The sequence below is a fragment of the Microcaecilia unicolor genome, unplaced genomic scaffold (assembly GCF_901765095.1).
Source record: "Microcaecilia unicolor unplaced genomic scaffold, aMicUni1.1, whole genome shotgun sequence".
Lineage (NCBI taxonomy): Eukaryota > Metazoa > Chordata > Amphibia > Gymnophiona > Siphonopidae > Microcaecilia > Microcaecilia unicolor.
Window position 1 is genome coordinate 7,028 of NW_021963797.1, and position 27,440 is coordinate 34,467.

Sequence of the window (27,440 nt, forward strand, 5' to 3'; positions counted from 1 at the left end):
AGCCCCTGCGCTGTCCTTCCCAAGCAGTGGGCTCCCCAGCCCGTCAAAGAGGCGTCCGTCGTGACGACAATCCACTCCGGGGTCACAAGAGGCAACCCTGCAGACAACTTGTCTGTCTTCAGCCACCAGCTCAGCGCCTTGCGCACTGCTGGGTCCAAGGGAAGGCGCAAAGCATAATTTTCCGACACCGGAGTCCAGCGCTGCAGCAGAGAGTGTTGTAGTGGTCTCATATGAGCCCTGGCCCAGGGCACTACTTCCATCGTGGCCGTCATAGAGCCCAACAGCTGCACATAGTCCCAAACCCGAAGCGGAGAGGCTACTAGGAACTGGTCCACCTGAGCCTGAAGTTTGACAATCAGATTGTCCGGCAGGAACACTCTGCCCACTTGGGTGTCGAATCGAACTCCCAGATACTCCAGGGACTGAGTCGGGCGCAGCTGGCTTTTCTCCCAGTTGATGAGCCACCCCAGGGAGCTCAAAGGAGCAATCACCCGGTCCACTTCTTTGCCGCACTCTGCATAAGAGGGGGCTCGGATCAACCAGTCGTCCAGATAAGGATGGACTTGTACTCCTTCCTTTCGCAGGAAGGCCGCGATGACCACCATTACTTTGGAGAAGGTCCGCGGAGCAGTAGCCAACCCGAACGGGAGGGCTCTGAACTGGAAGTGTTGGCCCAGGACTGCAAAACGCAGAAAGCGTTGATGAGGAGGCCAGATGGGAATATGCAAGTATGCTTCCTTGATGTCCAAGGATGCAAGGAACTCCCCTGCCTTCACTGCCGCTATAACAGAGCGGAGAGTCTCCATGCGAAAGTGCCGAACTTTCAAGGCCCGATTGACCCCTTTGAGGTCGAGGATAGGCCGTACAGAACCTCCTTTCTTTGGTACCACAAAGTAAATGGAGTAACGTCCCTTGCCAAGCTGATTTTCTGGCACCGGAACGACCGCACCCAGGCGGATCAGATTGTCCAAGGTCTGCTGCACTGCCACAGCTTTGACCGGAGACTTGCAGGGAGAGAGTACAAACCCGTCTCTTAAGGGTCGGCAGAACTCTAGCTTGTAGCCGTCTCTGATGACTTCCAGCTGTTAATTTCCCTTCTATTTCTATATTGTGAATAGTTATGTACAAGACTTCCAATAGTATAGTAACAATCTTTCTTTTATTCAACTGTCAATACCATGACAGAGCTATGTAATAATTTTACATAGGAAGCAAGTTATACAGAGATGAAGTTGCTTACTAACAGTGTTTTCTATCTTTCTTATATACACAGCATGTCTCTAACTTAAGCTATTCATTCAACTATTTTCCCTTATCTTTCCCTTGCCCTTTGCTCTAACCACAAATCAGCAGACCCCAGACATTATCTGTTCTTAAGGCAAGGTTTGTTTTTCTCCTGTTTCTGCACTGCTCAGCCTTCCACTGATCATGTGCACATTCCTTTGCAAGGTCATTCTTTCAGCTTTTTACAAGCCTCCTGTAGTTTTCCATTCTTTTTCTATACAAACCTCCCTTGAACACTGTTTTACAGTGTTCACAACACTATAGTTCTATTAGCGTGTTTGAGCTAGGTTTAGATGTGGTATGTCTCTTCACTCTATTTTCCTAGGCCGTCATAGCTAAAGAACATTTTCTTTCAAGTGTTTTTATCCTTCCTTAGTTCTCCTTTTACTGCATTTGTGGTTAGAAGTTTTAAGCATATTACCTTTCCTTTCTATACTTCCCTTTGTTGTACTCTACTGTACATTACGTTTTGTCATGTTGTGCACATTATTAATTTTTACTTCTTTCCTTTTCCATATTCTACAAGTTAGAAAACAATTCCATAATATACATGTAGTCCCATTATGACAGGTAACATTATCTTGTTGTCTAGTTGTACGGTGGGGTTTTATTGTCCAACTCCCCATCACTTCATTGGTTGTAACCCGTGTCAGAACCATAAAATGTACCACAACGATACTCCAGATGAGTGCCATTTCAATCATTCAGTACCAGTATTGTTGACACGTCTTATATCGGATAAATGCACCCAGGTAGTATGACCACTTAATCGTGCAGCAGTATGGGTGAGTTCTTTTATTTCAAATGGTCCGACATAGATTGGATCTTTCCAAGTCTTGTGTGTGAAGTTTTTCCTTAAAACTTTCTGACCTACTGAAAAATGAGAACAAAATATCATGTTAGGTAATTTTTTTGACTCTCTAATTACTATATCCCTTGTCAATTTTATTATTGGATTGATTTGGTTCCAATACCGTGTCACACCTTCAATTGATGGTTCTATATCTACTACAGGTATCCCTCTGGGATCTCGTCCTGTATGTAGCTGAAAAGGTGAAATTTGCAAACGAGAACTAGGATGGCTTCTTATTTGTAATACAGCCAGTGGTAACACATCCAACCACGTATAAGTTTTCTCATTTGCTTTATTCAGTGCTTTTAGTAGCACACGTAATTTAGTTTTGATGATGCCATTGTATCTTTCTACTAGTCCATTAGAGGTTGGCCTATAAACTGCTACTTGTCTGTGTAATATTCCACAGAGTCTTGTCATATCCTTTACTAAGGCATTCACAAAATGACTTCCATTATCTGTGACCAATTTCTTTGGGCATCCATGTGCTGGCAAAATATGGTGTAGAAACGTATCTATCACCACTTGTGCTGTTTCCTTTGTACAAGGAAATGCTTCTATCCATTTAGTGAAAGCATCCACCCAGACTAAAAGATACCTTTTACCTTTTACCGGTATTACCATATCTGTAAAATCCAGATGCCATTCTACACCTGGTCCTGAAGGAATTGGAATGGATCTGGAAGAAATCACTGGTCCTCGATGTACTATATTTTTAGAACAAACCATACAATTTAATACAATGCGTGTGGCATAAGCAAGTATTCTTGGATGCCAAAATATGGCCTCCATAGCCTTGCTCATGTCTGACGCGGATAAATGCAATGTAACATGCCAATTATAAAAGTTATTTATTAGCTCAGATGTAGTCATGCAAATTTTCCCATTTGGATGTACCCATTTTGTTTTTCCCATATCCATTTTACATTCCAAGTTTTCCCATTGTATTCTTTCTTGTTCTGTAGGTTTAACTCTTATCTGACCTGGATCTGGAGGGTAGGGAGTATCGTACCTCATATGCTCCCGTGAACGTGTTTGTATTAAGATTTTGTTTTGTAATACCTCTTTAGCTGCTTTATCTGCCAACTCATTACCTCTAGCTTCCATAGTATCCTGACCTGTATGTGCAGCCACCCACACTATTGCAGTCCTTGTACCATAACCCTCTCGTTCACTTAATATTTGTAAAACTTGTTGCCAAGTTTGACTATGTTGTAGGGGTTTTCCATTTGCCGTTAGAAATCCCCGTCTTTTCCATTTTAGTAAATGATATTGCAATGAGCTCACTACATATGCACTATCTGTATAAATAGTACAGGACCTTGTCTTTTCTGTTTCTTTTAGAGCCATACACACTCCCATTAGTTCTGCTTCTTGGGCAGAAGTACCTTCTGGTGCTTGGTATTGAACCTTTTTCTCAACTTTTATGTCTACCGCATATAAAATAGTTTTTAATGCTGCAAACGATGTTTTACTGCCTGTCTGAGCTGCATCGGTAAACCAATGATCTCCCTCTTCCTTGGGTAGTGGAGAAAATGTAAGTAACTGCAAAGAAGGTATATCAAGTAATTTTTCTATCTGTTTCTCTACTTCAATTTCCATCTGGAAAACCAAATCCATTTGTTTGTTCTGTTCTTTAGTCATGGGTTTGGTATCTATATCCTGACCTATTAAAACTGCTTGATATTTCCCATATCGGGTACTAGTAAGAGCTGCTTGACTTTGTGACAACATATGGTGTATGGTATGATTAGTATGCAGGATAATGGGGCTGTATGGCATAACAGCTCTCCATTTTTCTATTGCAGCCACTAGTGCCACTAGTTGTCTTGGTATTTCGGGCAAACCTTTTTCTACAGCACTAAAGGTACCTGAAAGGAAGGAAACAGGTTTCACGAATTCCGGTTCTTGATTCACCATTGCTGCCCATGAAGTTCCCATATCTTTAACCCAAATGTGAACCTTCTTGTGTGGGTCTACCGTACTTAGAGGATTATACTGTGATAAGTGTTGTACTATTATTTTAATAATACTGATGTCAGATTCTGTCAATTGTATAGCAGCTTTTAAGGCAGTACCAGCCGGTACCCTTAAATGTCGATAAAGTGGTGCTACAATCTGTGAATAATTTGGAATCCATTGTCTACAGTAATTAAAAGATCCCAACAATCCCCTAAGCTGAGTTAAGGTTTGTGGTATTGGTGATTTCAAAATTTCCTGCAACACCTCCCTTGTTACTATTTTGGAGGTTCCTGACACTGTCTGTCCTAAAAATGTCACTTGTGTTCGTGCTATAACACATTTGTTCCTATTACATTTGTATCCTGCTTGAAGCAGTTGTTGAAACAATTGCTTAGTCCAATGAATACACTCTTCTCTAGTCGGTGCTGATAATAAAATATCATCAACGTAGACAAACAAGGAAATATTATCAGGCAAATAATTCCGAAAATCAGTCAGATCTTTTAATATTTGTTTAAAAAAGACAGATGGACTTTCTGTATATCCTTGAGGCATCCGTGTCCATCTATATGGTCTGTTCTCAACTATGAATGATGTTAAATCTCTTGACTCTTCAGCGAGGGGAATAGCGAAAAAAGCATTAGATAGATCAATTACAGAATTAAAATTATGAATAGGCTGACTTTGAAGTAAGGTCAGTGGATTTGGACATATGGAATACTGGGCTTTAACTAATTCATTTAGTCCACGTAAATCATGGACTACTCTTACATCTCCGTTAGTCTTGGGCACAGGAAATAGTGGAGTATTATATGGAGAAACAGATGGCTCAATTATACCATATTGTAACAATTTATTAATGTGTTGCATTGTTTTTTCTAAAAGTGCTGGCCTAATTGAATATGGATCTAACTTTGGTCCTTCTCCCTCCTTCAATAATTTAATAACACGTGGAGTCATTTTTGCTTTTCCATAGGGATCAGCATCTGTACTCCATATTGCTTCTGGCAATTCTTTTAACATTTGTTCTTCATCATCTGTTTCCTCCTTACATACTATATCTTGTACCAGCGAAATCAACAAACTCTGTTTTTCAATTGGGAATTTGAGCGTGAGGCCTAATTGTGTAAGCAAATCCCTACCACATAAATTTACTGGGCAATTTTCAGATAGCACAAATTGAACTGTCGCTGAACGACTAACATTCCTACACTGGTCATGATAGTGGGGATGGGACGACTTTCCTATGAAGAGAGGCTGAGAAGGCTAGGGCTTTTCAGCTTGGAGAAGAGACGGCTGAGGGGAGATATGATAGAAGTGTATAAAATAATGAGTGGAATGGATCGGGTGGATGTGAAGCGACTGTTCACGCTATCCAAAAATACTAGGACTAGAGGGCATGAGTTGAAGCTACAGTGTGGTAAATTTAAAACGAATTGGAGAAAATATTTCTTCACCCAACGTGTAATTAGACTCTGGAATTCGTTGCCGGAGAACGTGGTACGGGCGGTTAGCTTGACGGAGTTTAAAAAGGGGTTAGATAGATTCCTAAAGGACAAGTCCATAGACCGCTATTAAATGGACTTGGAAAAATTCCGCATTTTTAGGTATAACTTGTCTGGAATGTTTTTACGTTTAGGGAGCGTGCCAGGTGCCCTTGACCTGGATTGGCCACTGTCGGTGACAGGATGCTGGGCTAGATGGACCTTTGGTCTTTCCCAGTATGGCACTACTTATGTACTTATGTACTAATATTCAATGTTACTTCTGTAGGCATTGTAACCTTTTTATCCTGTCTCTTTCCTTCAAATCCTATCAAAGTATTTACTTCTTTACTCATTATTATCCCTTTTACTTTCTTTGAGAGCACCGATTTTGTTGCCCCTGTGTCAATCAAAAAGGATACTGGTATCTTTTCGGGACCTATATTCAGTATTAAAAAGGGTTCATCATTATTTAAAGAAAAAGAAAAATCGTCATTCCCCCCTGCAGTTAGTCAGTAACAATTATCTGTTTCATCTTGTTCATTGTCCCACACCGGGAATTGTTGTTGTATTTGTGGTTGTGCTGGTATTTGTACCTGTTGGTTCTGGGCTACTGGCACTGATGGGTTATTGTTACCCCCCACAGGTCCCACTACTTGTCCTATCGTCTGCATCTGAGGGACTAGCCCTTGATTTTGGGGTCCTGGATTATATGCAGGCATCATCTGCCCTACTCTCATAGGACACTCATTTGAATAATGTCCCATGTTTTGACAAGTCCAGCATTGTACATTTGCACGCCTATTTGGTGAGGGCTGACTTAAACCTCGTCCTCTTCCTCGTCCCCTATTCATTCCTCTGCCTCTAGGCATGTATCCCTGCTGATATTGTGATTGGTATTGCTGATACGGCATCTGTTGCGGCATGTTGGGGTATTGAGGGGTCATATAATAAATTGCCTTTTGTGCTTTCGCAAATGCTTTTTCTTTTTTATCCTCAAGCTCCTTTATTTGCATTGTCATTAATTTTTCTGACAACTTATGATGATCTTTTACTGGAGTCTCGAGCATTTTCATATGAATATTACTAAAATGAATTAAAGTAGCTCGTATTTCTGGCCATGGTTTTGTAGCTAATGCTACTACATTATCAAGGTTTTTTCTCATATTCATAGGTAAAGTAGCAAAAAACAAATGCAAAAATATAGCGGATGCCGGAGCCACGTCCGCATCTTCCCCTGTCTGTGCCTTATATATCTGCATACATTTGGTCAAATGTCCTGTGAAATCACTCTTACCATCCCATTTAGATGTTGTTATTGCGGAGAAATCTACTTCAGTTGGAAACATAACCTGTAATGCTGCACTTAATTCCCTACGTGCCTGCCCTGAAAACATAACCCCATCTTGCGTATGCATAAGTAATGCTGGATTTTGACTCTGTAGTGCCAATTGTGCCAGGCTTACTCCTGCTGCTGTACAGAATGCTTTAAAATCCCCCACAGCTAACTGAGTTCCTGCAGTTAAGGTATCCATTTGTTCCAGCCAAATTCGGGCACCCTTCTGTATATTCGGAAGTTTATTTGTCATAGTGCTAATATCTATAGGGTTATATGGTTTGTAAACCCGTGTAGCATTCCCTATTGCATCTGTTCGTGTAAATATAGGGCAAACAGTTTGTATATCTGTTTCTCCTTCCTCTTTTTCTTTCTCAAGGAATCTTTGTGCAATCTCTCGCCATATTTTTATTCCTCTTATTAGTCTTTCATGATTTTCCCAATCTTTTCCCTTTCTAACAATTGCATTCTCTAGTTTATTCAAATCTTGTAACTCAGCCGGGCCCTTAGTATGGCATGGTAAGGGAACTTTGGCTGTCAGAAACGACCCTACCAATTCATTCCAAAAACCATAACCATATTCTGTCACACTTCCTGATGCCATAGATCCTAATATGGCTTCTATAAACATACTTTTATCCGAATTCCATTTCTCTACCTTTTCTCCACTAGGTACCTCCCTCTGTTTTCCCGTTTTAACACCTCCACATGCTCCCTGTGAACTTCCATCATCACCGTCATCACCTGTCTCGTCTTTATACTTTTTTTCCATAACCTTTATGTTACCTTTCATAGTAAAGGAACCCTTAATTTGAATATCAGCCTCATCTCCTGGTAATGTGTCTATATCTTCTAATAAATTTTCGCCTGTCTCCTTAACGGGGGAACAGTCTATCGGCTTTTTAGGTCTTTCCTTATCTTTACTTGGTTTAGATTCGGACTTTTTTACTCCTGTCTTCCACCCCTTATATCCTACAGCTACTTCATCACCTTCCTCTTCTGCTGCTGCTTCTAATTCTTTTAATGATTGTAAGGGATATAATGAACTAACAACTTCGCTCTTTTTGTTACTATCTGAGTCATAAGGTGGCGGAGCTATTGGAGTTACCGGTTCCACCACCACTCGTGCTCTTTCCTGGTCTTGTTGTTTTATAGCTTTTTCTGTACATTCTTTCTTATCATGGTGCCACATATCAGCTGTGACCGAAAACAGGTTCCAATAATGTAAATGTTTAACAAGCGATTTACCTTTCTTATGATCTCTAATATATTTTAGCAATTGGAACAAACAATGCCTCTCGAAGGACCCATTCTGGGGCCAGCCCAGAAAAGAGTCCTTCTGTGCATATTTAATCCATTTAGCATGTATCTGCAAAAGCTGCTTTTTATCAAACGGAAAAGCTTCATATACATGTTGCAAAGGTGTACACATTTGAGTGCTGTCTACATACGAGGTATATTTAACATCAGATATCTCTAAAGTATTAATATTTTCATTATCATCCGCCATTGTATTCTGATAATGATAGAAAAAACAGAAAGGAAGAAGAAAAAATATAAACAAGAAACAGAATAAATATAAAAAGAAGAACAAATTAGAAAGCAGATTTTAAACAAGAGTAAAACTTACCAATCTCGCGTTTTCGTATATAGGACTGTCAGCCGTGGACTCTAAACGCTACTTCTGAGCTGGCCAGTATCAAAAGATCACGTCCAGATTGTTGTCCACTCCGCAGTCCTGCGGACCAGTAACTCTACTGTCCGTTCGGCTGTCCTGCCGCGCAGGGCGCCAATTGTTAAATTCCCTTCTATTTCTATATTGTGAATAATTATGTACAAGACTTCCAATAGTATAGTAACAATCTTTCTTTTATTCAACTGTCAATACCATGACAGAGCTATGTAATAATTTTACATAGGAAGCAAGTTATACAGAGATGAAGTTGCTTACTAACAGTGTTTTCTATCTTTCTTATATACACAGCATGTCTCTAACTTAAGCTATTCATTCAACTATTTTCCCTTATCTTTCCCATGCCCTTTGCTCTAACCACAAATCAGCAGACCCCAGACATTATCTGTTCTTAAGGCAAGGTTTGTTTTTCTCCTGTTTCTGCACTGCTCAGCCTTCCACTGATCATGTGCACATTCCTTTGCAAGGTCTCAGCTTTTTACAAGCCTCCTGTAGTTTTCCATTCTTTTTCTATACACAGCACCCAAGTGTCTGAAGTTACCCTGGTCCACTCGCCCAGAAACAAGGACAGGCGTCCTCCAATCTGCACTGGGCCATGGACCAGGACCCCGTCATTGGGTACGAGACCCTGGGGGAGGACCGGAGGGCGCACCTCCAAGACGGCGGTCTCTGCGAAAGGAATGCTGCTTGGGGGAGAAGTTCCTCTTGAAGGAAGAGGGGGCAGAGGAGCCCGACTTGCCCGGATGGTACCGACGGGCTTCCTGAAACCGTCCTCTGGAGTTACCGGGGCGAGCACTGGCCCGAGCCCTGACCTCTGGTAACCTCTTGCCCTTAGACGTGCCGAGATCGGTCACAATTTTGTCCAGCTCGACCCCAAAGAGCAGCTTGCCTTTAAAAGGCAACTTAGCCAGGCGGGACTTAGAGGCGTGGTCAGCAGACCAATGCTTCAGCCAAAGCCACCGCCGCGCAGAGACTGTCTGAGCCATACCTTTAGCCGAGGCTCTCAAGATATCATACAGTAAGTCTGCCAAATAAGCCAAGCCCGATTCCAGGGCCGGCCAATCAGTCCTCAAGGAAGGATCTGAGGGGGAAGCCCGCTGCACCATCGTCAGGCACGCCCTGGCCACATAGGAGCCGCAAACTGAGGCCTGCAAACTTAAGGCAGCCGCCTCGAAGGACGACCTTAAGGCCGCCTCCAATCTTCTGTCTTGGGCGTCCTTTAGGGCCGTGCCACCTTCCACTGGCAAAGCCGTTTTCTTAGTCACTGCAGTGATTAAAGAATCCACGGTAGGCCAAAGAAAGGCCTCCCGTTCACTTTCAGGCAAAGGATAGAGGCGGGACATAGCCCTAGCCACTTTGAGGCTCGCTTCCGGGACATCCCATTGAGCCGAAATTAAAGTGCGCATGGCATCATGCACATGGAAGGTTCTAGGCGGGCGCTTCGTCCCCAGCATAATGGCGGAGCCAACAGGGGCTGAGGGAGAGACGTCCTCTGGAGAGGAAAGCTTCAAAATGCTCATGGCCTGCACTAACAGGTTGGGCAAATCCTCTGAGCGAAAGATCCGCGCTGCAGAGGGGTCATCCGCTCCATCCGAGCGGGAATCCGTCTCCTCCAAGGAATCCCCAAAGGACCGTTGGGAGAACTCAGATACACTGCCCTCATCTACATCAGAAGAGACAGAGTCCTCTAAGGCCTGGGAATCCACCCGAGGGCGTTTACTTCCGGGGGCCTCAACCCCTTATCGGCCAAGGGAGCAGGGGCAGCGTTTTGCATAAGGAAGGCCTGATGCAGCAGCAAAATAAACTCGGGGGAGAAACCCCCCAGACTGTGCACTTCAGCAGCCTGGGACACAGCCCTAGATGCACCCTCAACCGGCCATCGCAAGAGCGGGGGAGAAACATGCTGCGCATCCAAGATGGCGTCCGGCGCGACACTCCGCGAAGGAGCCGCGCGGGAAGAACGGCGCTTAACTTTAGCCGCCTTTTTGCCGTCGCCCAAATCAAGGGCGGCTATGGCATTAATGTCTCCCAGCTCAAGGGCGGCCCAAGAAGAAGCCGTCCGAGCAGAGTGGCCGGCCAAGATGGCGGAGGCGAGCAGCGGGGGATGGGCGTTTATGGCGGGAAAAACCGCCACACCGGAGGAAGAACCGGGACACTGACCGGCCTCCAAACTGACTCCCAACAAGGGCGAATCAGACTTTAAGACCCCCGCATCCCCGCTAGAAGCGCACACGTGGTCCGGGGAGCGATTCTTCGCGCCCTCGCCCTCCGACGCCATAGGCCACGTGGAGATCGATCGGGGAACCCCCTGCCCGCTATAAAAAGGTAAAAATTACCTACTTCTCGCTCCGAGCTGTAACGAACTGGTGTCCCAGTGAGTAGCTGCAATAAACGTTTAAATAAACGTTGAAATAAACGCACTTAAGGACATCCAAAAATTTTTTTTTTTTTTTTAACGGATCCAGCGGGAGGGGGGAGAAAAGGAGGGACCTGGCGCCACCAGGTTTGCACTTGCTCAAGAAGAGCCCTCAACCCCAGTTACTCAACAAAACCTAAAAATTAGGCTTGGAGACCTAGCCAGAGCTGCTGCTGTGTGTGACCACCACCTGCTGAGATAGAGAACATACTGAGGAGTTTCCGGCAGCCAGGGTTGCCAGGTGGAAAATTTTTTCCCAGCCCAATCGAGCCCAAAAAACAGCCCAAAACCCGCCCAAACACAAACCCCGCCCCTGACACCCCCACCCCCGCGTCATCACCCCCGCCCCCGCCGTCATCAACCCCGCCCCCGCCGTCACCGGCCCCGCCTCCCACGTCACCGGCCCCGCCTCCCCGTCATCGGCCCCGCCTCCCACGTCATCGGCCCCGCCTCCCCGTCATCGGCCCCGCCTCCCACGTCACTAACCCCGCCCAAAACGTCATTAACCCCACCCAAAAACGTCACTAACCCCGCCCCCCGCGGCCGAAAAAACCGCCCTGAAGGCCAAAAACAGCCCAAAAAACCGCAACCCGCCGCGGGCAAAAATTTCCCGCGGCGGGTCGCGGAAAACCGCCCAATTGGGCGGTAAAACCGCCCACCTGGCAACACTGCCGGCAGCACATGACCACATATAGGGAGGCAAAAGGATTGCTCTCTATCTCCACCTGCTGGTAGATGGACACAACCCACCAGTCTATGGATTGATCAGCATGATGATATGGAAGGGTGTGACCAGGGATGCTTAGGTTTTTGGGTTTGTATATGTTGTGTTGGGAGGAGATGATGAGACAGTGTGTTTTTTCTGTGTTGAGTTTTAATTGGAATGCATTTGCCCACGAGTCCATGATTTTCAAGCTAAGCTTGATTTCATTGTTGATTTTTGAGGAAAAGGATGCAGAGCAGGGCTCATTTAATTCTTTCCAACCCCATTCTCTGTCTAGAAGATTATTTATAATATATGTGGAGGTGAATGTATATCTGCATTTCCTGTAGGTTGTTGACTGTGAGATTGTTTAGGTTGTGGTTGTAACTTGTATCTCTGCTAGTACTGACCTTTGTATGGCAGTGTTGGGGTATATGTGAGATGGGTGTAGCCAGACACCCAATTTTGGGTGGGCATGATAACCCCACCCCCTGCAGCTCCCACCCGAAATTTCTCCCTCCCCCCCCCCCAGGCAGTCTGGGAGGTCACTTAACTCTAATTCCCCCAGACCCCCTTTAGGTCTTTGCCAGCAGCGAGCAGCAATTCATTCCTCTTGCTTGCACTGGCTCTGAGCCTTCCCTCTGATGCAATTTCCTGGTCCCACAAACAGGAAGTTGCATCGGAGGGAAGGCTCAGGCCAGTGTAAGCAGGGGGAATGTGTTGCTACTCGCTGCCAGAGAAGACCTAAGGGTTTTTTTTACTTAGGCGTGCTGGCGTTTTTAGCACATGCTTAAAAAAGGCAGAACGCTAAAGACGCCCATAGGAATACATTGGCATCTCTAGCTTGCCTTAGTAAAAGACCCTCTTAAGCATTTAAAGGTAAAAAAAGGGGGGGGGGTCAAGGAAGTGTAATTGACCCCCAACGATCTTCTAGAGGGAGAGATGCTGGGAATCAGCTGGCAGAGCTTCGGGATCCTTACCAGACACATCACTCCTGTGCCACTGCTGGGTGGGCCTGAGTCCAAACTGGGTGGGCCTGGGCCCACCCATAGCTATGCCACTTATGTGACAAATGGTTCATGGGGTGGTAGAGCAATTGCAGGGGGTATTTTTTTTGGGGGGGTGGAGATAGTTGTGTTGGGATGGAACAGTTTGTGGGTGGTGGTTCAATTACTGAACTGAACTTTTGTGGAGGAAAAAGGCAAACGCTGGTGTCAGTAGACAAAACTGACTCTACGGACAAACACAGTACCTGACAACTCGTCTTCCATCCTAAAATGTCAGAATGAAGCCAGCTGAAATGTAACGCATTCTGAGCACCTCCACGTTTTTCTTAGTGGTTTCTGGTTTGTGTTTCAGGTGCGGGTGACATTTGAGGACATCGCTGTTTCTTTCTCCCAGGAGGAGTGGGGGTATTTAAGTGAAGGACAGAAGGAGCTGTACAGGGAGGTGATGAAGGAGAATTATGAGACCCTGATCTCACTGGGTAAGGACTGCATTATTTGCATTTTCAGTAGATAGCATCTGATTTATTAAAAATAATTTGATACATTTTTCTCTAGCTCCTCCAATTCAGAAACTTCTACCTATGATCAGGATTTGTCTCATCACTGCTGTCAGTCATAGTAACATAGTAAGTGATGGCAGATAAAGACCTGAACAGTCCATCCTGTCTGCCCAACAGTGACATTCATTATCAATTCAAGATTAAACCAACAGTGAACGTGGAGTGGAGGAGTGGCCTAGTGATTAGGGTGTTGGACTTTGGTCCTGGGGAACTGAGGAACTGAGTTCAATTCCCGCTTCAGGCACAGGCAACTCCTTGTGACTCTGGGCAAGTCACTTAACCCTCCATTGTCCCATGTAAACTGCATTGAGCCTGCCATGAGTGGGAAAGCGCAGGGTACAAATGTAACAAAAATAAAATAGATACTATTGGAGATTCTACATGGAATGTTGCTATTCCACTAGCAACATTCCATGTAGAAGGCTGCGCAGGCTTCTGTTTCTGTGAGTCTGACGTCCTGCACGTATGTGCAGGACGTCAGACTCACAGAAACAGAAGCCTGCGCGGCCACATTGGTGATCTGCAAGGGCCGACTTCTACATGGAATGTTGCTAGTGGAATAGCAACATTCCATGTAGAATCTCCAATAGTAGCAACAGTGGCGGAGTGGCCTAGTGGTTAGGGTGGTGGACTTTGGTCCTGGGGAACTGAGGAACTGAGGAACTGAGTTCGATTCCCGCTTCAGGCACAGGCAACTCCTTGTGACTCTGGGCAAGTCACTTAACCCTCCATTGTCCCATGTAAGCTGCATTGAGCCTGCCATGAGTGGGAAAGCACAGGGTACAAATGTAACAAAAAAAAATATTATATACTTGATCGTGGTCTTTCTTTGGTGTTTCTGGGACATAAACCGTAGATGTTTGCCCGGCTCCATCCATATGTTCCAACTACTGGACCTGCCGTCAAAGCCCACTCCATCCTATCCGAATCCGTCTTGTCATTTGTGGGACACAGACCGTAAACGTCTGCCTGGCCTTTATCCTCATAGTCCAAATTACTGGAGTTTCCGTCGATGCTGTTTCCAGCCCATCCTAAATCAGATTGCTATGTGCGGGACTCAGACGTACAAGCCCGTGTCTCTTCCTCTTTCTGGTTGATGAGTAATCTAAGATGTCTCCTATTATAATGCTACTGCTGGGGGTAATACCCTGTACATTTGTTTCTTCTCCCACCTTCTTCGTGTAGTTTAAATGCCTTTCCATGCATTGTTTAGATTTTTCACTTAGGATCCTTCTTTCTGCCACAGGAAGATGTAAATCATCATTACAATATAGCATCTTGGTTTTTCATGTATTGCCCCAACCACCTATTGCTCCTGGTGCAAAAGTTGTACAGAATTACACACCTATGCAATGCAGCTAATGGCTTGGAGGTGCGGTGTGGCACGACTCAACTTCTCTCCCTCCCCGAAGAAAGGTGGATAGGGTGGTGTGTGACAAAGGGGGTTGGGGGATTGAAGAAAGGTGGATGAGGTGTGTATGTGTGTGCCATGCAGAGAGGCTGGGCCTACAGCTGGTAAAAGGTGGATGAGGGGTGTGTGTGCGCACATCATGGGAGAGGGGTGTGTGCCATGGGAAGGAGGGATGGAGAAAGTTAGATGGAGTGGTCTTTACCATAGTGGGGCTGGAGAAGGCTAGCTGTGTGTGTGTCATGGAAGGGCTGTAGAAAAGTGGATGGGCAAAGTGTATACAGGGGAGGGGAGGGAAGGATTGGAGAAAGGAGGATGGCTTGTGTGACCCGTGGAGACTGGGACAGAGAAAAGTAAGATGGGGTTTTACCTTGGGGAACGGGGAAGAGACCTTGGGAGTGGACAGAACAAGGATCTTGCTGGGAGTTATGGAAAGAGAACAGGGAGGCCAGTGAATGCTGAGGGCTAGGGGGAGGAACTTTGAAAAAAATATTGCGTTGGCGGCTAAAACACGTGGAGGGGCATAATTGAACAAGGCGCCCGAGTTTTCCTGAGGGCGTCCTCGTAGGACGTCCTCACGAAGAGGCAGGGAAACCCGTATTATCGAAACAAGATGGGCGTCCATCTTTCGTTTCGATAATACGGTCGGGGACGCCCAAATCTCAACATTTAGGTCGACCTTAGAGATGGTCGTCCCCAGTTTTCAGCGATAATGGAAACCGAGGACACCTATCTCAGAAACGACCAAATCCAAGCCATTTGGTCGTGGGAGGAGCCAGCATTCGTAGTGCACTGGTCCCCCTCACATGCCAGGACACCAACCGGGCATCCTAGGGGGCACTGCAGTGGACTTCATAAGTACATAAGTAATGCCACACTGGGAAAAGACCAAGGGTCCATCGAGCCCAGCATCCTGTCCACGACAGCAGCCAATCCAGGCCAAGGGCGCCTGGCGAGCTTCCCAAACATACAAACATTCTATACATGTTATTCCTGGAATTGTGGATTTTTCCCAAGTCCATTTAGTAGTGGTTTATGGACTTGGCCTTTAGGAAACCGTCTAACCCCTTTTTAAACTCTGCTAAGCTAACCGCCTTCACCACGTTCTCCGGCAACGAATTCCAGAGTTTATGCGTTGGGTGAAGAAACATTTTCTCCGATTTGTTTTAAATTTACTATACTGTAGTTTCATCACATTACCCCTAGTCCTAGTATTTTTGGAAAGCGTGAACAGGCACTTCACATCCACCTGTTCCACTCCACTCATTATTTTATATACCTCTATCATGTCTCCCCTCAGCCGTCTCTTCTCCAAGCTGAAAAGCCCTAGCCTCCTTAGTCTTTCTTCATTGGGAAGTCGTCCTATCCCCGCTCCCAGTTGCATAGCTCCCTTACCTTGGGTGCTGAGCCCCCCAAAACCCACTACCCACAACTGTACAACACTGCCATAGCCCTAAGGGGTGAAGGGGGGCACCTACATGTGGGTACAGTGGGTTTGTGGTGGGTTTTGAAGGACTCACATTTACCACCACAAGTGTAACAGGTAGGGGGGGATGGGCCTGGGTCAGCCTGCCTGAAGTGCACTGCACCCACTAAAACTGCTCCAGGGACCTACATACTGCTGTCAGGGAGCTGGGTATGACATTTGAGGCTGGCATAGAGGCTGGAAAAAATATTTTTTAAGTTTTTTTTTTTAGGGTGGGAAGGGGGTTAGTGACCACTGGGGGAGTAAGGGGAGGTCATCCCCGATTCCCTCCGGTGGTCATCTAGTCAGTTTGGGCACCTTTTGAGGCTTGGTCACAAGAAAAAATGGACCAAGTAAAGTCGGCCAAGTGCTCATCAGGGACGCCCTTCTTTTTTCCATTATCGGCCGAGGATGCCCATGTGTTAAGCATGCCCCAGCCCCGCCTTCGCTATGCTTCCAACACGCCCCGGGAACTTTGGTCATCCCCATGATGGAAAGCAGTTGAGGACGCCCAAAAAGTGACTTTTGATTATGCCGATTTGGGCGACCCTGGGAGAAGGACGCCCATCTCCCAATTTGTGTCGAAAGATGGGCGTCCTTCTCTTTCGAAAATAAGCCTGATAATAAGAAATTTTTTAGGTGTATTAAAAGCAGGAAGCCGGCAAAAGAATCAGTTGGACCGCTAGATGACCGAGGGGTAAAAGGGGCGATCAGGTAAGACAAAGCCATAGAGAAGAGATTAAATGAATTCTTTGCTTCGGTGTTCACCAAGGAAGATTTGGGAGAGATACCGGTGCCAGAAATGGTATTCAAAGCTGATGAGTCGGAGAAACCGAATGAAATCTCTATAAACCTGGAGGATGTAATGGGGCAATTTTACAAATTGAAGAGTAGCAAATCTCCTGGACCAGATGGTATTCATCCCAGAGTACCAGAAGATTGGAGGGTGGCCAATGTAACGCCAGTTTTTTAAAAAGGTTCCAGAGGAGATCCGGGAAATTATAGACCGGTGAGCCTGACATCGGTGCTGGGCAAAATGGTAGAAACTGTTATAAAGAACAAAATTACAGAGCATATTCAAAAGCGTGGATTAATGAGACAAAGCCTACATGGATTTAGTGAAGGGAAATCGTGGCTCACCAATCTATTACATTTCTTTGAAGGGATGAACAAACATGGATAAAGTTGAGCTGGTTGATATTGTGTATCTAGATTTTCATGAAAGACCCCAGAGGAAGTTGGAGGGTCATGGGATAGGAGGTAATGTCCTATTATGGATTAAAAACTGGTTAAAAGATAGAAAACAGAGAGTAGGGTTAAATGGTCAGTATTCTCAATGGAGAAGGGTAGATGCTGGCATTCCCCAGGGGTCTGTGCTGGGACTGCTGCTTTTTAACATATTTATAAATGATCTAGTGATGGGCTTAACTAGTGAGATAATTAAATTTGCTAATGAGACAAAGTTATTCAAAGTTGTTAATTCGCGAGAGGATTGTGAAAAATTACAAGGGGACCTTATGAGACTGGGAGACTGGGCGTCTAAATGGCAGATGACGTTTAATGTGAGCAAGTGCAAAGTGATGCATGTGGGAAAGAGGAACCCGAATTATAGCTACGTCATGCAAGGTTCCACGTTAGGAGTCACGGACCAAGAAAGGGATCTAGGTGTCGTCGTTGATGATACGTTGAAACCTTCTGCTCAGTGTGCTGCTGCGGCTAAGAAAGCAAATAGAATGTTAGGTATTATTAGGAAAGGAATGGAAAACAAAATTGAGGACGTTATAATGCCTTTGTACCGGTCAATGGTTCGATGGTTCGACCGCACCTCGAATATTGTGTACAATTCTGGTCACCACGTCTCAAAAAAGATATAGTGGAATTAGAAAAGGTACAGAGAAAGATGAAGAAAATTATAAAAGGGGATGGGATGACTTCCCCAGGAGGAAAGGCTAAAGCGGCTTGGACTCTTCAGCTTGGAGAAAAGACAGCTGAGGGGGAGATATGATAGAGGTCTATAAAATAATGAGTGGAGAGGAATGGGTAGACGTGAGTCGTTTGTTTATTCTTTACAAAAATACTAGGACTAGGGGGTATGCGATGACGCTACAAAGTAGTACATTTAAAACGAATTGGAGAAAAGTTTTCTTCACTCAACGTGTAATTAAACTCTGGAATTCGTTGCCAGAGAATGTGGTAAAGGCGGTTAGCGGGGGTTTTAAAAAAAGTTTAGATGGCTTCCTAAAGGAAAAGTCCATAGACCATTATTAAAATGACTTGGGGAGGGTTCACTGCTTATTTCTGGGATAAACAGCATAAAATATATTGAACTTTGGGGGGATCTTGCTAGTGACCTGGATTGGCCACTGTTGGAAACAGGATGCTGGGCTTTGATGGACCTTTGGTCTGTCCCAGTGTGGCAATACTTATGTACTTATGTACAGTGAAGGCCAAGGGGTGGGAGAGGGAACTCCACTACCCCAACTGCAGAGGCCTTAAGTACAAATCCATACATGCATGTAGCTTCTCCTATATCTGCACGCAATTATGGAATGAACTACCAAATACCATAAAAACAACGCATGATTTGACAACCTTCCGGAAGCTACTGAAGACCAACCTGTTCAAAGAGACTTACAAAAAGAATCCTCCATAACGTCTTGACTCCAAAACTACACCAGAACTAGCTAATATTGAACTCTCTTAATTTGGTTACTTTATCACATTATCATTATTGAACATTATATCTTGTCCTGCTCTCATTTATATGTTTTGAATTACTTATTTATTTACTTCTAATTTACTTGATATTCTTATGTACCTTAATTACAACAATATTCTGTATTCCATTAATGGTGATCGTCATTGCGACATAATGTAAGCCACATTGAGCCTGCAAATAGCGGGATCCAAATGCAGCAAATCTCTCTATATAAAAGGCAACACCAACGTTCTATGAAGCCTCCAGCCGGAAGTGTGAAGGGGGCGAGATATCCGGTTTCCCTATGAGTGTCTGCCCCGCCCTCTCTGTAACACAGTCAGTGAAGGAAAACAGCAGAGCACCAAATCAAATCGCTGGCTCTGTAACAGTGAAGGACTCAGAGGGGGGAGGGGAGAGAGGCCAGAGGGCAGGGACACACACACTCCCACATGCACACAGAAGAAAACCTTGCTAGCCCCCGTTTCATTTGCATCAGGAACGGGGCTTTTTTACTAGTAAATAAATAAACCGTAGATAGCAGAGAGCTGCTAGAGGGTAGAGAACAGGTGAACAGAAAGGGGGTAGGGGAGGGAAGAATTCTGCAGAAGTTTCAAATAGGTGACCATCTCTGGAAGGTGACTAAAGTCACCAGAAACAAAAAAAAAATGAGGTTTTAATGAATTCTGTTAGGAGCAAACAATTTGTAATACAACATTCCTTGTCATCTATACCAGACCAGTGCAATCTAATAGGTTGTGTCCATCCACCAACGGAAGTAGATAGAGAAAATACTGAGCAATCCAGGCGGCACGATACCCTTAATGAGCGAATGACTTGGAACTATTTTCTCTGTCTCTTAGCGGATGGTGGACAGATGGTGCAGCTCCCTTGGGTTCTGGCCAGTGTTGCCATGTTTGCGGGAATCCCCCGGGAAAATTTCAAAAGTTTCAGGTTGTGACGTTTTGGGCAGTTTTCACTGCCAGGGCCCGCGGATTGGTGGATTTTCCCCCTCAGCCTCCTGTTGGTCAAATTTGACTAATAGGAGGGCGAGGGAGGCGGGATCCAGCCCCTTTTTAAATGCTTGCCCCCCCCCCCCCCCGACCACGAGCGTGGTGTGTGTGAGGATTCCTTCCTTTCAGTTCTATCACTGTGACTGTAGATGCAGCTACGGTCCGCGTAGGTAGAGGACAGGTCCGGAGCATGAGCGTCGCCCGCACCGTCGAGTGAGGCACTGAAGAACAGCCGACTGTAGGCACGGCCCGCATATATGGAGGATGGTTCGGAGCTCGAACATCGAGCGAGGCACTGGAGTTCACTCAGTTGACTCTAGTAGGCACTGTGGACACAGGCATGGCTCACGTAGGTGGAGGACTGGTCCAAAGCAAGACTCGCAGTCGTCGAGCAAGGCACTGTCTGGAACTCAGCTGACTGCGAGAGCTCTGCTCGGGCAGAGCAGTACCGGCAGACACTGTGCGTTCGTTTCAGCTGCAGCATGGCAGAGGAAAGGGGAAAACTTGCATTGTGCCTCCTGCTGGGGACTGCTGCAGGTACATCGTCCTTCTAGGCAGGTGGGTGGCTTTAATCCTATATAATAAAAAGCACCTCCAACGTTCTGAAGCTGACTCTGTGGCAATGTAGGATTCGTAAGTCTGAAACTCAGCGTTTCATTGGTTCTCACTGTCCCTCAGCGTCAGAAGAGCGAGGAACCAATCAACGGTCTGTAAAAAATGCCCAACCCGCCTGCCCGATCCGTCATTGCCACCCAGCGATTCTCCTCTCTCCCCTGCCCCCCCTCCAGGTACCCACCGAGTCTCCGTCGCTCCTTTGAAAGCCCTGCCTGTCTGTAGCCTTCCCTTCCAGTTCGTTCCCTCAGAGTCCTGCCCTCGGGGAAAGAGGAAATGACGGGGGGGGGGGCAGGGGAGAGAGGAGAATCGCTGGGTGGCTACAGGGGGGCCAGGGGACAGGAGAATTGCTGGGTGCCTGGAGGGCGGGCAGGGGACAGAGGAGAATCGCTGGGTGGCTGGAGGGGGGGCAGGGGAGAGAGGAGAATTGCTGGATGGCTGGAGAGGGGGGGGCAGGGGAGAGAAGAGAATGACTGGAAGTGGGGGAAGGGGAGAGAAGAATCGCTGGGTGGCTACAGGGGGGCAGGGGACAGAGGAGAATCGCTGGGTGCCTGGAGGGGGAGCAGGGGAGAGAGAAGAATCGCTGAGTGGCTGGGGGGGGGGCAGGGGACAGAAGAGACAGTCTCACTCTCTCTCCCTGTCACACACATGCACATTCACTCTCTCGCTGTCACACACAGTCACTGACAAACACACTCTGTCAAACATACTCCGAGGAAAACCTTGCTAGCGCCCGTTTCATTTCTGTAAGAAACGGGCCTTTTTTTACTAGTTAAATAATAACGGCTGAAGTAACTAGGAGAGGGGCGCTCCCTTGCTTCTGAAGGGTTAGTTTCAGTTATATGCAGGCACTGAAGTTGATTATAAAATGTGTGCACGTGCTTGCATGAAAATAATTGTACAGCGCCTGTGGATTTTTAGCAGCTAATCATAAAGTAAATATCTTTTGCTATGTTCCTAAATAGTACAATTAAACTGTAAGTTGTAGTGAGACATTTAGGAAAACATTTCATTGCAAAATGTTGGATCATTTCACTTGGCATGATTTATGGAGCAGAACGACACCCTGTGTTGGTAGAAGTTAGGGGTAGAAAGACCATCTCTGGAGATGGGGTTTTTTTCATGGAGATCTCTCAGTTGAAGAAGTAAGTTGTCAGAGAAGGTTTCTCCCTGTTTTGTCTCTGATTTTGTGGTGGCTGCTGGTGGGGATCGCTTTAGCTTATTGCAGCGCTGCAGTGGTGTTGAAATTGCAAGATACCGGGGTTTTTGCTTTTATACTCTTGATAGGCATGTATAGAAATGCAGGTTAATGAATGAAAAAGTGGTACCTTTTTATAGTATTAAATTATATTGTCGACTAGCTGTTGGTAGTTAAAACAGCCTTCCTTAGGTCCAAAAGCTAGTCGAAAATGTATTGGTAACGTATATAAAAATAGTCTCTCTTTGTATTTTTTATTTATTAACCCTTTGTTCTATAATGTTCAGGTAGACTGACGGGCAAATTAAGTTTTGCAAATAAGCTCGAATTGTAATTGTCTGTAAAGAATAGTTTTCCATTTAGCCATCTGAGGCTAAAAGAGGTGTTTTGACAACGTTGTAAAAATGAAAAAAAAAAAAAAAAAGATTTACAATCTAGATTTAAGATTTCATGGCTTTTGTCGTGTGAATTTCTAGAGCCTGCAGATTGGTGGGAAAATGTGGGATACAAATGCAACAAATAAATAAATAAATGGTCCTGCAAGAGGCCTAGTGCATATTTGAGGACTTTGGATCTTGCATGATTTAAAATAGTGGCAGCTGTACATTATGGTGAAAATGTATTACTTAGGCACCGTCTCAAGGAAGAGCCAAGTAAACAAGTGTCCTGTGTGCCAGGCCCTTTGGAAGATGACTCTGAAAACAATCGTTGTCCTGTTCGTTGTTTTGTTTTTTTTTAATTTGAAAAATATTTGTATTTAGTCACATTGTTCCTAAATACATACACATAATCAGCTAACAGCTGTACAACGGATACAAATAGAGTGAACTGCAATATAACCAATTGAGAACATAAAGAATTTTCTCCCCTCCCTCCCCCCCTCCCTCACTTTAAGGCTGAATACTCTGTACATTAGTAGCAGCAGTCCATAAACGTTCTAAGTGTGTCCACTCCTCCGCACCAGGGTCAAATCTACCCCTCCGTCTGTCCGTCAGTTGCTCAAGTCCCATTATATTTCGGAGCCTCGTTTTCCAATCTACAATCGTAGGGCCCACTCTCTGTTTCCAGTGGGCTGCTATTTCCAGCTTCGCGGCTGACAAACATAGTCTTTTTAGCCGCTTCTGCCATTTCTTGACCCTTTTATTTCCCCACCCCAGCAAACACCACTTCGGTTCTGCAGGAAACTGTGTATCCAAAATAGAGGTCAAGCATATAATTATTTCTTCCCAAAAAAAGCGTACAAGAGTACAAGACCACCACACATGTAAAAAACTACCGAGGTCATTTTCACATCGCCAACACCGGTCTGAAGCAGTAGCATACATTCGTTTTAACCTATCTGGCGTGTAGTACCATCTGCTTAAAACTTTGTAGGCATTTTCCTTTATTAATACACATACAGATGCCTTTTTTACCTCTAGGCATACCCTTTCCCATTCCTTCACACTCATTTCACCCTGTTCGTTGTTTTAATGTAAGGGTCTTTTCATTAAACTGCATCATTTCTTTATGACATTTATACCTCACATTAGCCGAAATAGACTCAAGTTCAATGTGGCTTACAAACAATAAAATGAATAAAATATAATAATGTACAGAATATAACACAAATTACTGGAAGTTCAAGAAGCAAATTAATACACATGCAGTAAGTAAACCAGTGCTTAAAATTATTATTTTTTTATTGTATTTGTATCCCACATTATCCCACCTATTTGCAGGCTCAATGTGGCTTACATAGTATGTAAACATTGTCATTACAGGATAGCAGATACGTTTAGTGTTGTGTAGAAATTGAGTGAGGGAAGAGAGAAGAAGGAAGGGGGTGAGTAGGGTAATTATAGGAGGTGGGTTATCTTAACTGAGGGGGTTGGTGAGGTGGACTAGTGTGGCTATCGGTTCTCATTGTAGGCCTTGTTGAAGAGATAAGTCTTCAGAGATTTGTGGAAAACAGTTGTTTCTTCGATTGTTCTTAGGTCTGTAGGCAATGCATTCCATAATTGCGTGCTTACGTAAGAGAAGGTGGTGGCGTGCATCTGCTTGTATTTTATGTAGGTTGAGAAATTTGCGGGATGATCTTGTGGCGTTTCTTGGCGGTAGGTCCACAAGGTTTAGCATGTAGATTGGGGCGTCTGCGTGAATGATTTTGTGTACAAACGTGCAGATCTTGAACGTAATGCGTTCCCTAAGTGGGAGCCAATGGAGTTTCTCTCTTAAGGGTTTTGCATTTCTCCTGCCAAATGTGCGTACACTAACCGTGCGGAGTTAGATTTGGTGTGAGAACATCTTGGCTGCTATTTTTGTAGATTTACCCAGGTCATAAACCTGTAGACCAGTATCTTGAATATGGAAGAACCCCACCGAGCTCCTCTCACCCCTCCCCTGCTCCTCAGCATGTTTTTGGCAAGCTGATTTGCAGCGTTGCTCTAGTTGTCCATATTTTGTGTGGTTTTCCTCTGGTAAGACATTATTATTATTACACTTGTACCCCGCGCTTTCCCACATAATGCAGGCCCAATGCGGCTTACATAGTAAATTGAGATACAAAGTTAATAGAATTTTAATAAAACAGTAGAAAACAATGTAAAGTTGGGCTTAGTGGTGTATGATAAGTTGAGCTAGATAATATATGACTAGGATAAAAGACGGTGGATAGAATAGTGTAATTTCTTGATTATACTGTTCTCCTTCAGATCATTCTTCAAAGATCTTATGTCTACACCCTGCCATTTCGAAAGGACATCTTCTCATTTCACAAACTTGCAGTGTGTGGAGATAAACGTTTCAAGAAGTGATTTGCAAATACCCACCGATTCTAAAGCCACGCATAGAAAATCCTGATGCAAGACAACCTGTAAATAGCTATTGAACAACTGTACCTACTGTACACTGCCTTGGATGAATCTCTTCATAAAGGCGGTTAATAAATCCCAATAAATAAAATAAATACATTTTTTTATTTATATCATGTAATATTTTAGCATCCACTTTCTGTCTTCTAACACATGATTAATACCTTTTGTTTATATCCAGCAACACAGCTGATCCCACAAGAAGGGAAGAGAGCAAAGAATCAAGAAGATCCTGTAGCAATGGAACAAATCCAAAAACAATCAGATAATGTCTGTGAGAATATTTCCCAGGGACCTAAGAAGAGAAACACAAGGAATGAGCAGCAGGAATCAGAAGAGAAAAGAGACTCTGAAGGTGACTCACTCGATGGAGTTGCAAATGGTGAGAGAAGTTACAGGGAGCTCACTAACATCCCTGTGCATCAGACACACTTAGCAGAGACATCATTCCAAAATGGTAATAGTGGATACATGACTTGTAACCTTGACAAAGGAGAGGAGAAAAGAAAAGACCAGCCAGAATTTACATGTACTATATCTAACAGGAGCATCTGTTTCATAGATCCTCATGGTCCAGCGTGTATGCCCTGGTGTTCAAAGCTCCAAATGCGGAAAAGAAATTGCCAAAAAGATAAACAAAAAAAAGTATTTAGATGTACAGAGTGTAAGAAAAGCATCACTGTGCTTTCAGAGCTAAAAAGACACCAACTGAGCCACACAGGAGAGAAACCATTTACATGCAGTGAGTGTAATAAAAGTTTCTCTCGGCTTTCAAATCTAAAAAAGCATCAACTTATCCACAGTGGAGAAAAACCATTTATATGTCCTGAGTGTAATAAAAGGTTCACACAAGTGTCACACCTAAAAAGTCACCAAATGATCCATACAGGAGAAAAACCGTTTATATGTCTTGAGTGTAATAAAAGGTTTACTCATCTGTGCAACCTAAAAAGTCATGAAATGATCCACACAGGAGAGAAACCATTTATATGTTGTGAATGTAATAAAAAATTTGCTCGGCTTTCCGATCTAAAAATCCACCAACTGAGCCACAAGGAAGAAAAACCATTTGCATGTTCTGAGTGTGAGAAAAGGTTCACAAAGCTTTCTCACCTAAAAAGTCATCAAAAGACCCATTCAGGGGACAAACCATTTACGTGTCTTGAGTGTAATAAAAAGTTCACACAGCTTTCTAATCTAAAAAGTCACCAAATGATCCACACAGGAGAAAAACCATTTATGTGTGCTGAGTGTAATAAAAGCTTCAGTCAGCTTTCAGAGCTAAAAAGACACCAAATGATCCACATAGGAAAGAAACCGTATCTGTGTACTGAGTGTAATAAAAGGTTCACACAGCTGTCGCACCTAAAAAGTCACCAACTGATCCACATGGGTGAAAAAACATTTACGTGTACTGAATGTAATAAAAGGTTCTGTCAACTTTCATATCTTAAAAGACATCAAATTATTCACACTGGAGAGAAGCCATTTACATGTCCTGAGTGTAATAGAAGATTTTCTCGTCTTTCAAATCTGAAAAATCACCAACTGATCCACACAGCAGCGAAAGCATTTACATGTTCTGAGTGTAATAAAAGCTTCACTCGGATTTCTGACCTAAAAAAACACCAAAAGATCCACTCTCCAGCAGTAGATTGAGAGACTGAAATCATACTCTACATACCCTGGCGTAGGAGTGATATTTATTCATTTCTGTTATAGTGTGGACAAAACTAACCCATTTGGATAAATTTCCCCCCTGAGAGAAACCATTTATGTGCCCCCATTGTAATAAAAGTTCTTATCTCACATTCCAACTACAAGCACAGCAACAGGGAGGGCTAAAAAAATGATGTGAAACAAGCCCTAGGACTATCATGTGCAACTTTGTGGCTGGGGCCGTGAGACTGGTTTTGCAGGAACAAATATAGCTAGATGTTGTTTTTAACTAAAGGGGGCACCAGCAGAGACAGCAGACATGAGACTATCACATACACACAGTTAGATAAGAGTTTAAAAGCAATGTTTTGTTACCTCAGAAACAGGAACTTTGCTAGCAGTGAGAAGCGATTTACTTCCGGGCTGATCTACTTCCTCTCACAGGAAGAAAGAGACTCTTTTTGCATGTACTACTTATGTACTATAATTGTAATTGGCAAAACAGCAATTAGATGTCTGTTCCTATATGTATTTGCTTCCATGATAAATTTATGATTGGCTAATGGTGTATCTCTTCCTGTGATCGTCAGGATTAGATGAGGTCCAAATTAGTTTATCCAGGGAACAAGCACTTCCCTGAAGGTTTAGCCTTGCATCTCGCAGCCCGTCTGATAAGGAGCATAGATATAGAGCTAAACTGGCCTTAAATTTCTATGCTCCAATAATCAGTAGAAATAAAACATGGAAAAGAAAATAAGATGATTCCTTTTTTATTGGACGTAATACATTTTTTGATTAGCTTTCGAAGGTAGCCCTTCTTCATCAGATCGGAAATAAGCAAATGTTGGTAGCAAGGCCGCCGAGAGGGGGGGGGGGGGGCAGGAGGGGGACAAAATTCCCTGGACCCGGGCCTCTAAGGGGGGCCAGCTCTGGGGTCAGGCCACCAGCGCTGCAGTCCCCGGTCTCACCTGCCCGCCCTCAGCTCTGTCCTCCACCGGACCCCCTGGATTAAGATCGGCAGCGCCTCAGCTCCGTTTGGAAAGGCAGATCGCCTCCCTTCGGGCCCTCCCTGTATCCCGCTCTTGCAGAAACCGGAAGTTACATCAGACGAGGGCGGGACACAGTGAGGGAAGGCCCGAAGGGAGGCGATCTGCCTTTCCAAACGGAGCTGAGGCGCTGCCGATTTTAATACAGGGGGCCCGGTGGAGGACGGAGCTGAGGGCAGGCAGATGAGACCGGG

At 44.6% G+C, this 27,440-nt stretch overlaps 1 protein-coding gene across 1 annotated transcript; it reads left to right on the forward strand.

Moving 5' to 3' along the window:
* Positions 1-12,803: 12,803 nt before the first annotated feature.
* LOC115459642 (gastrula zinc finger protein XlCGF57.1-like) lies at positions 12,804-26,512 on the forward strand. The gene is made up of 3 exons (XM_030189446.1): positions 12,804-12,836; positions 13,091-13,217; positions 24,723-26,512. The coding sequence occupies exons 1-3, from the start codon at positions 12,804-12,806 to the stop codon at positions 26,198-26,200; spliced, it is 1,638 nt and encodes a 545-aa protein (XP_030045306.1). The 3' UTR covers positions 26,201-26,512.
* Positions 26,513-27,440: the final 928 nt, after the last annotated feature.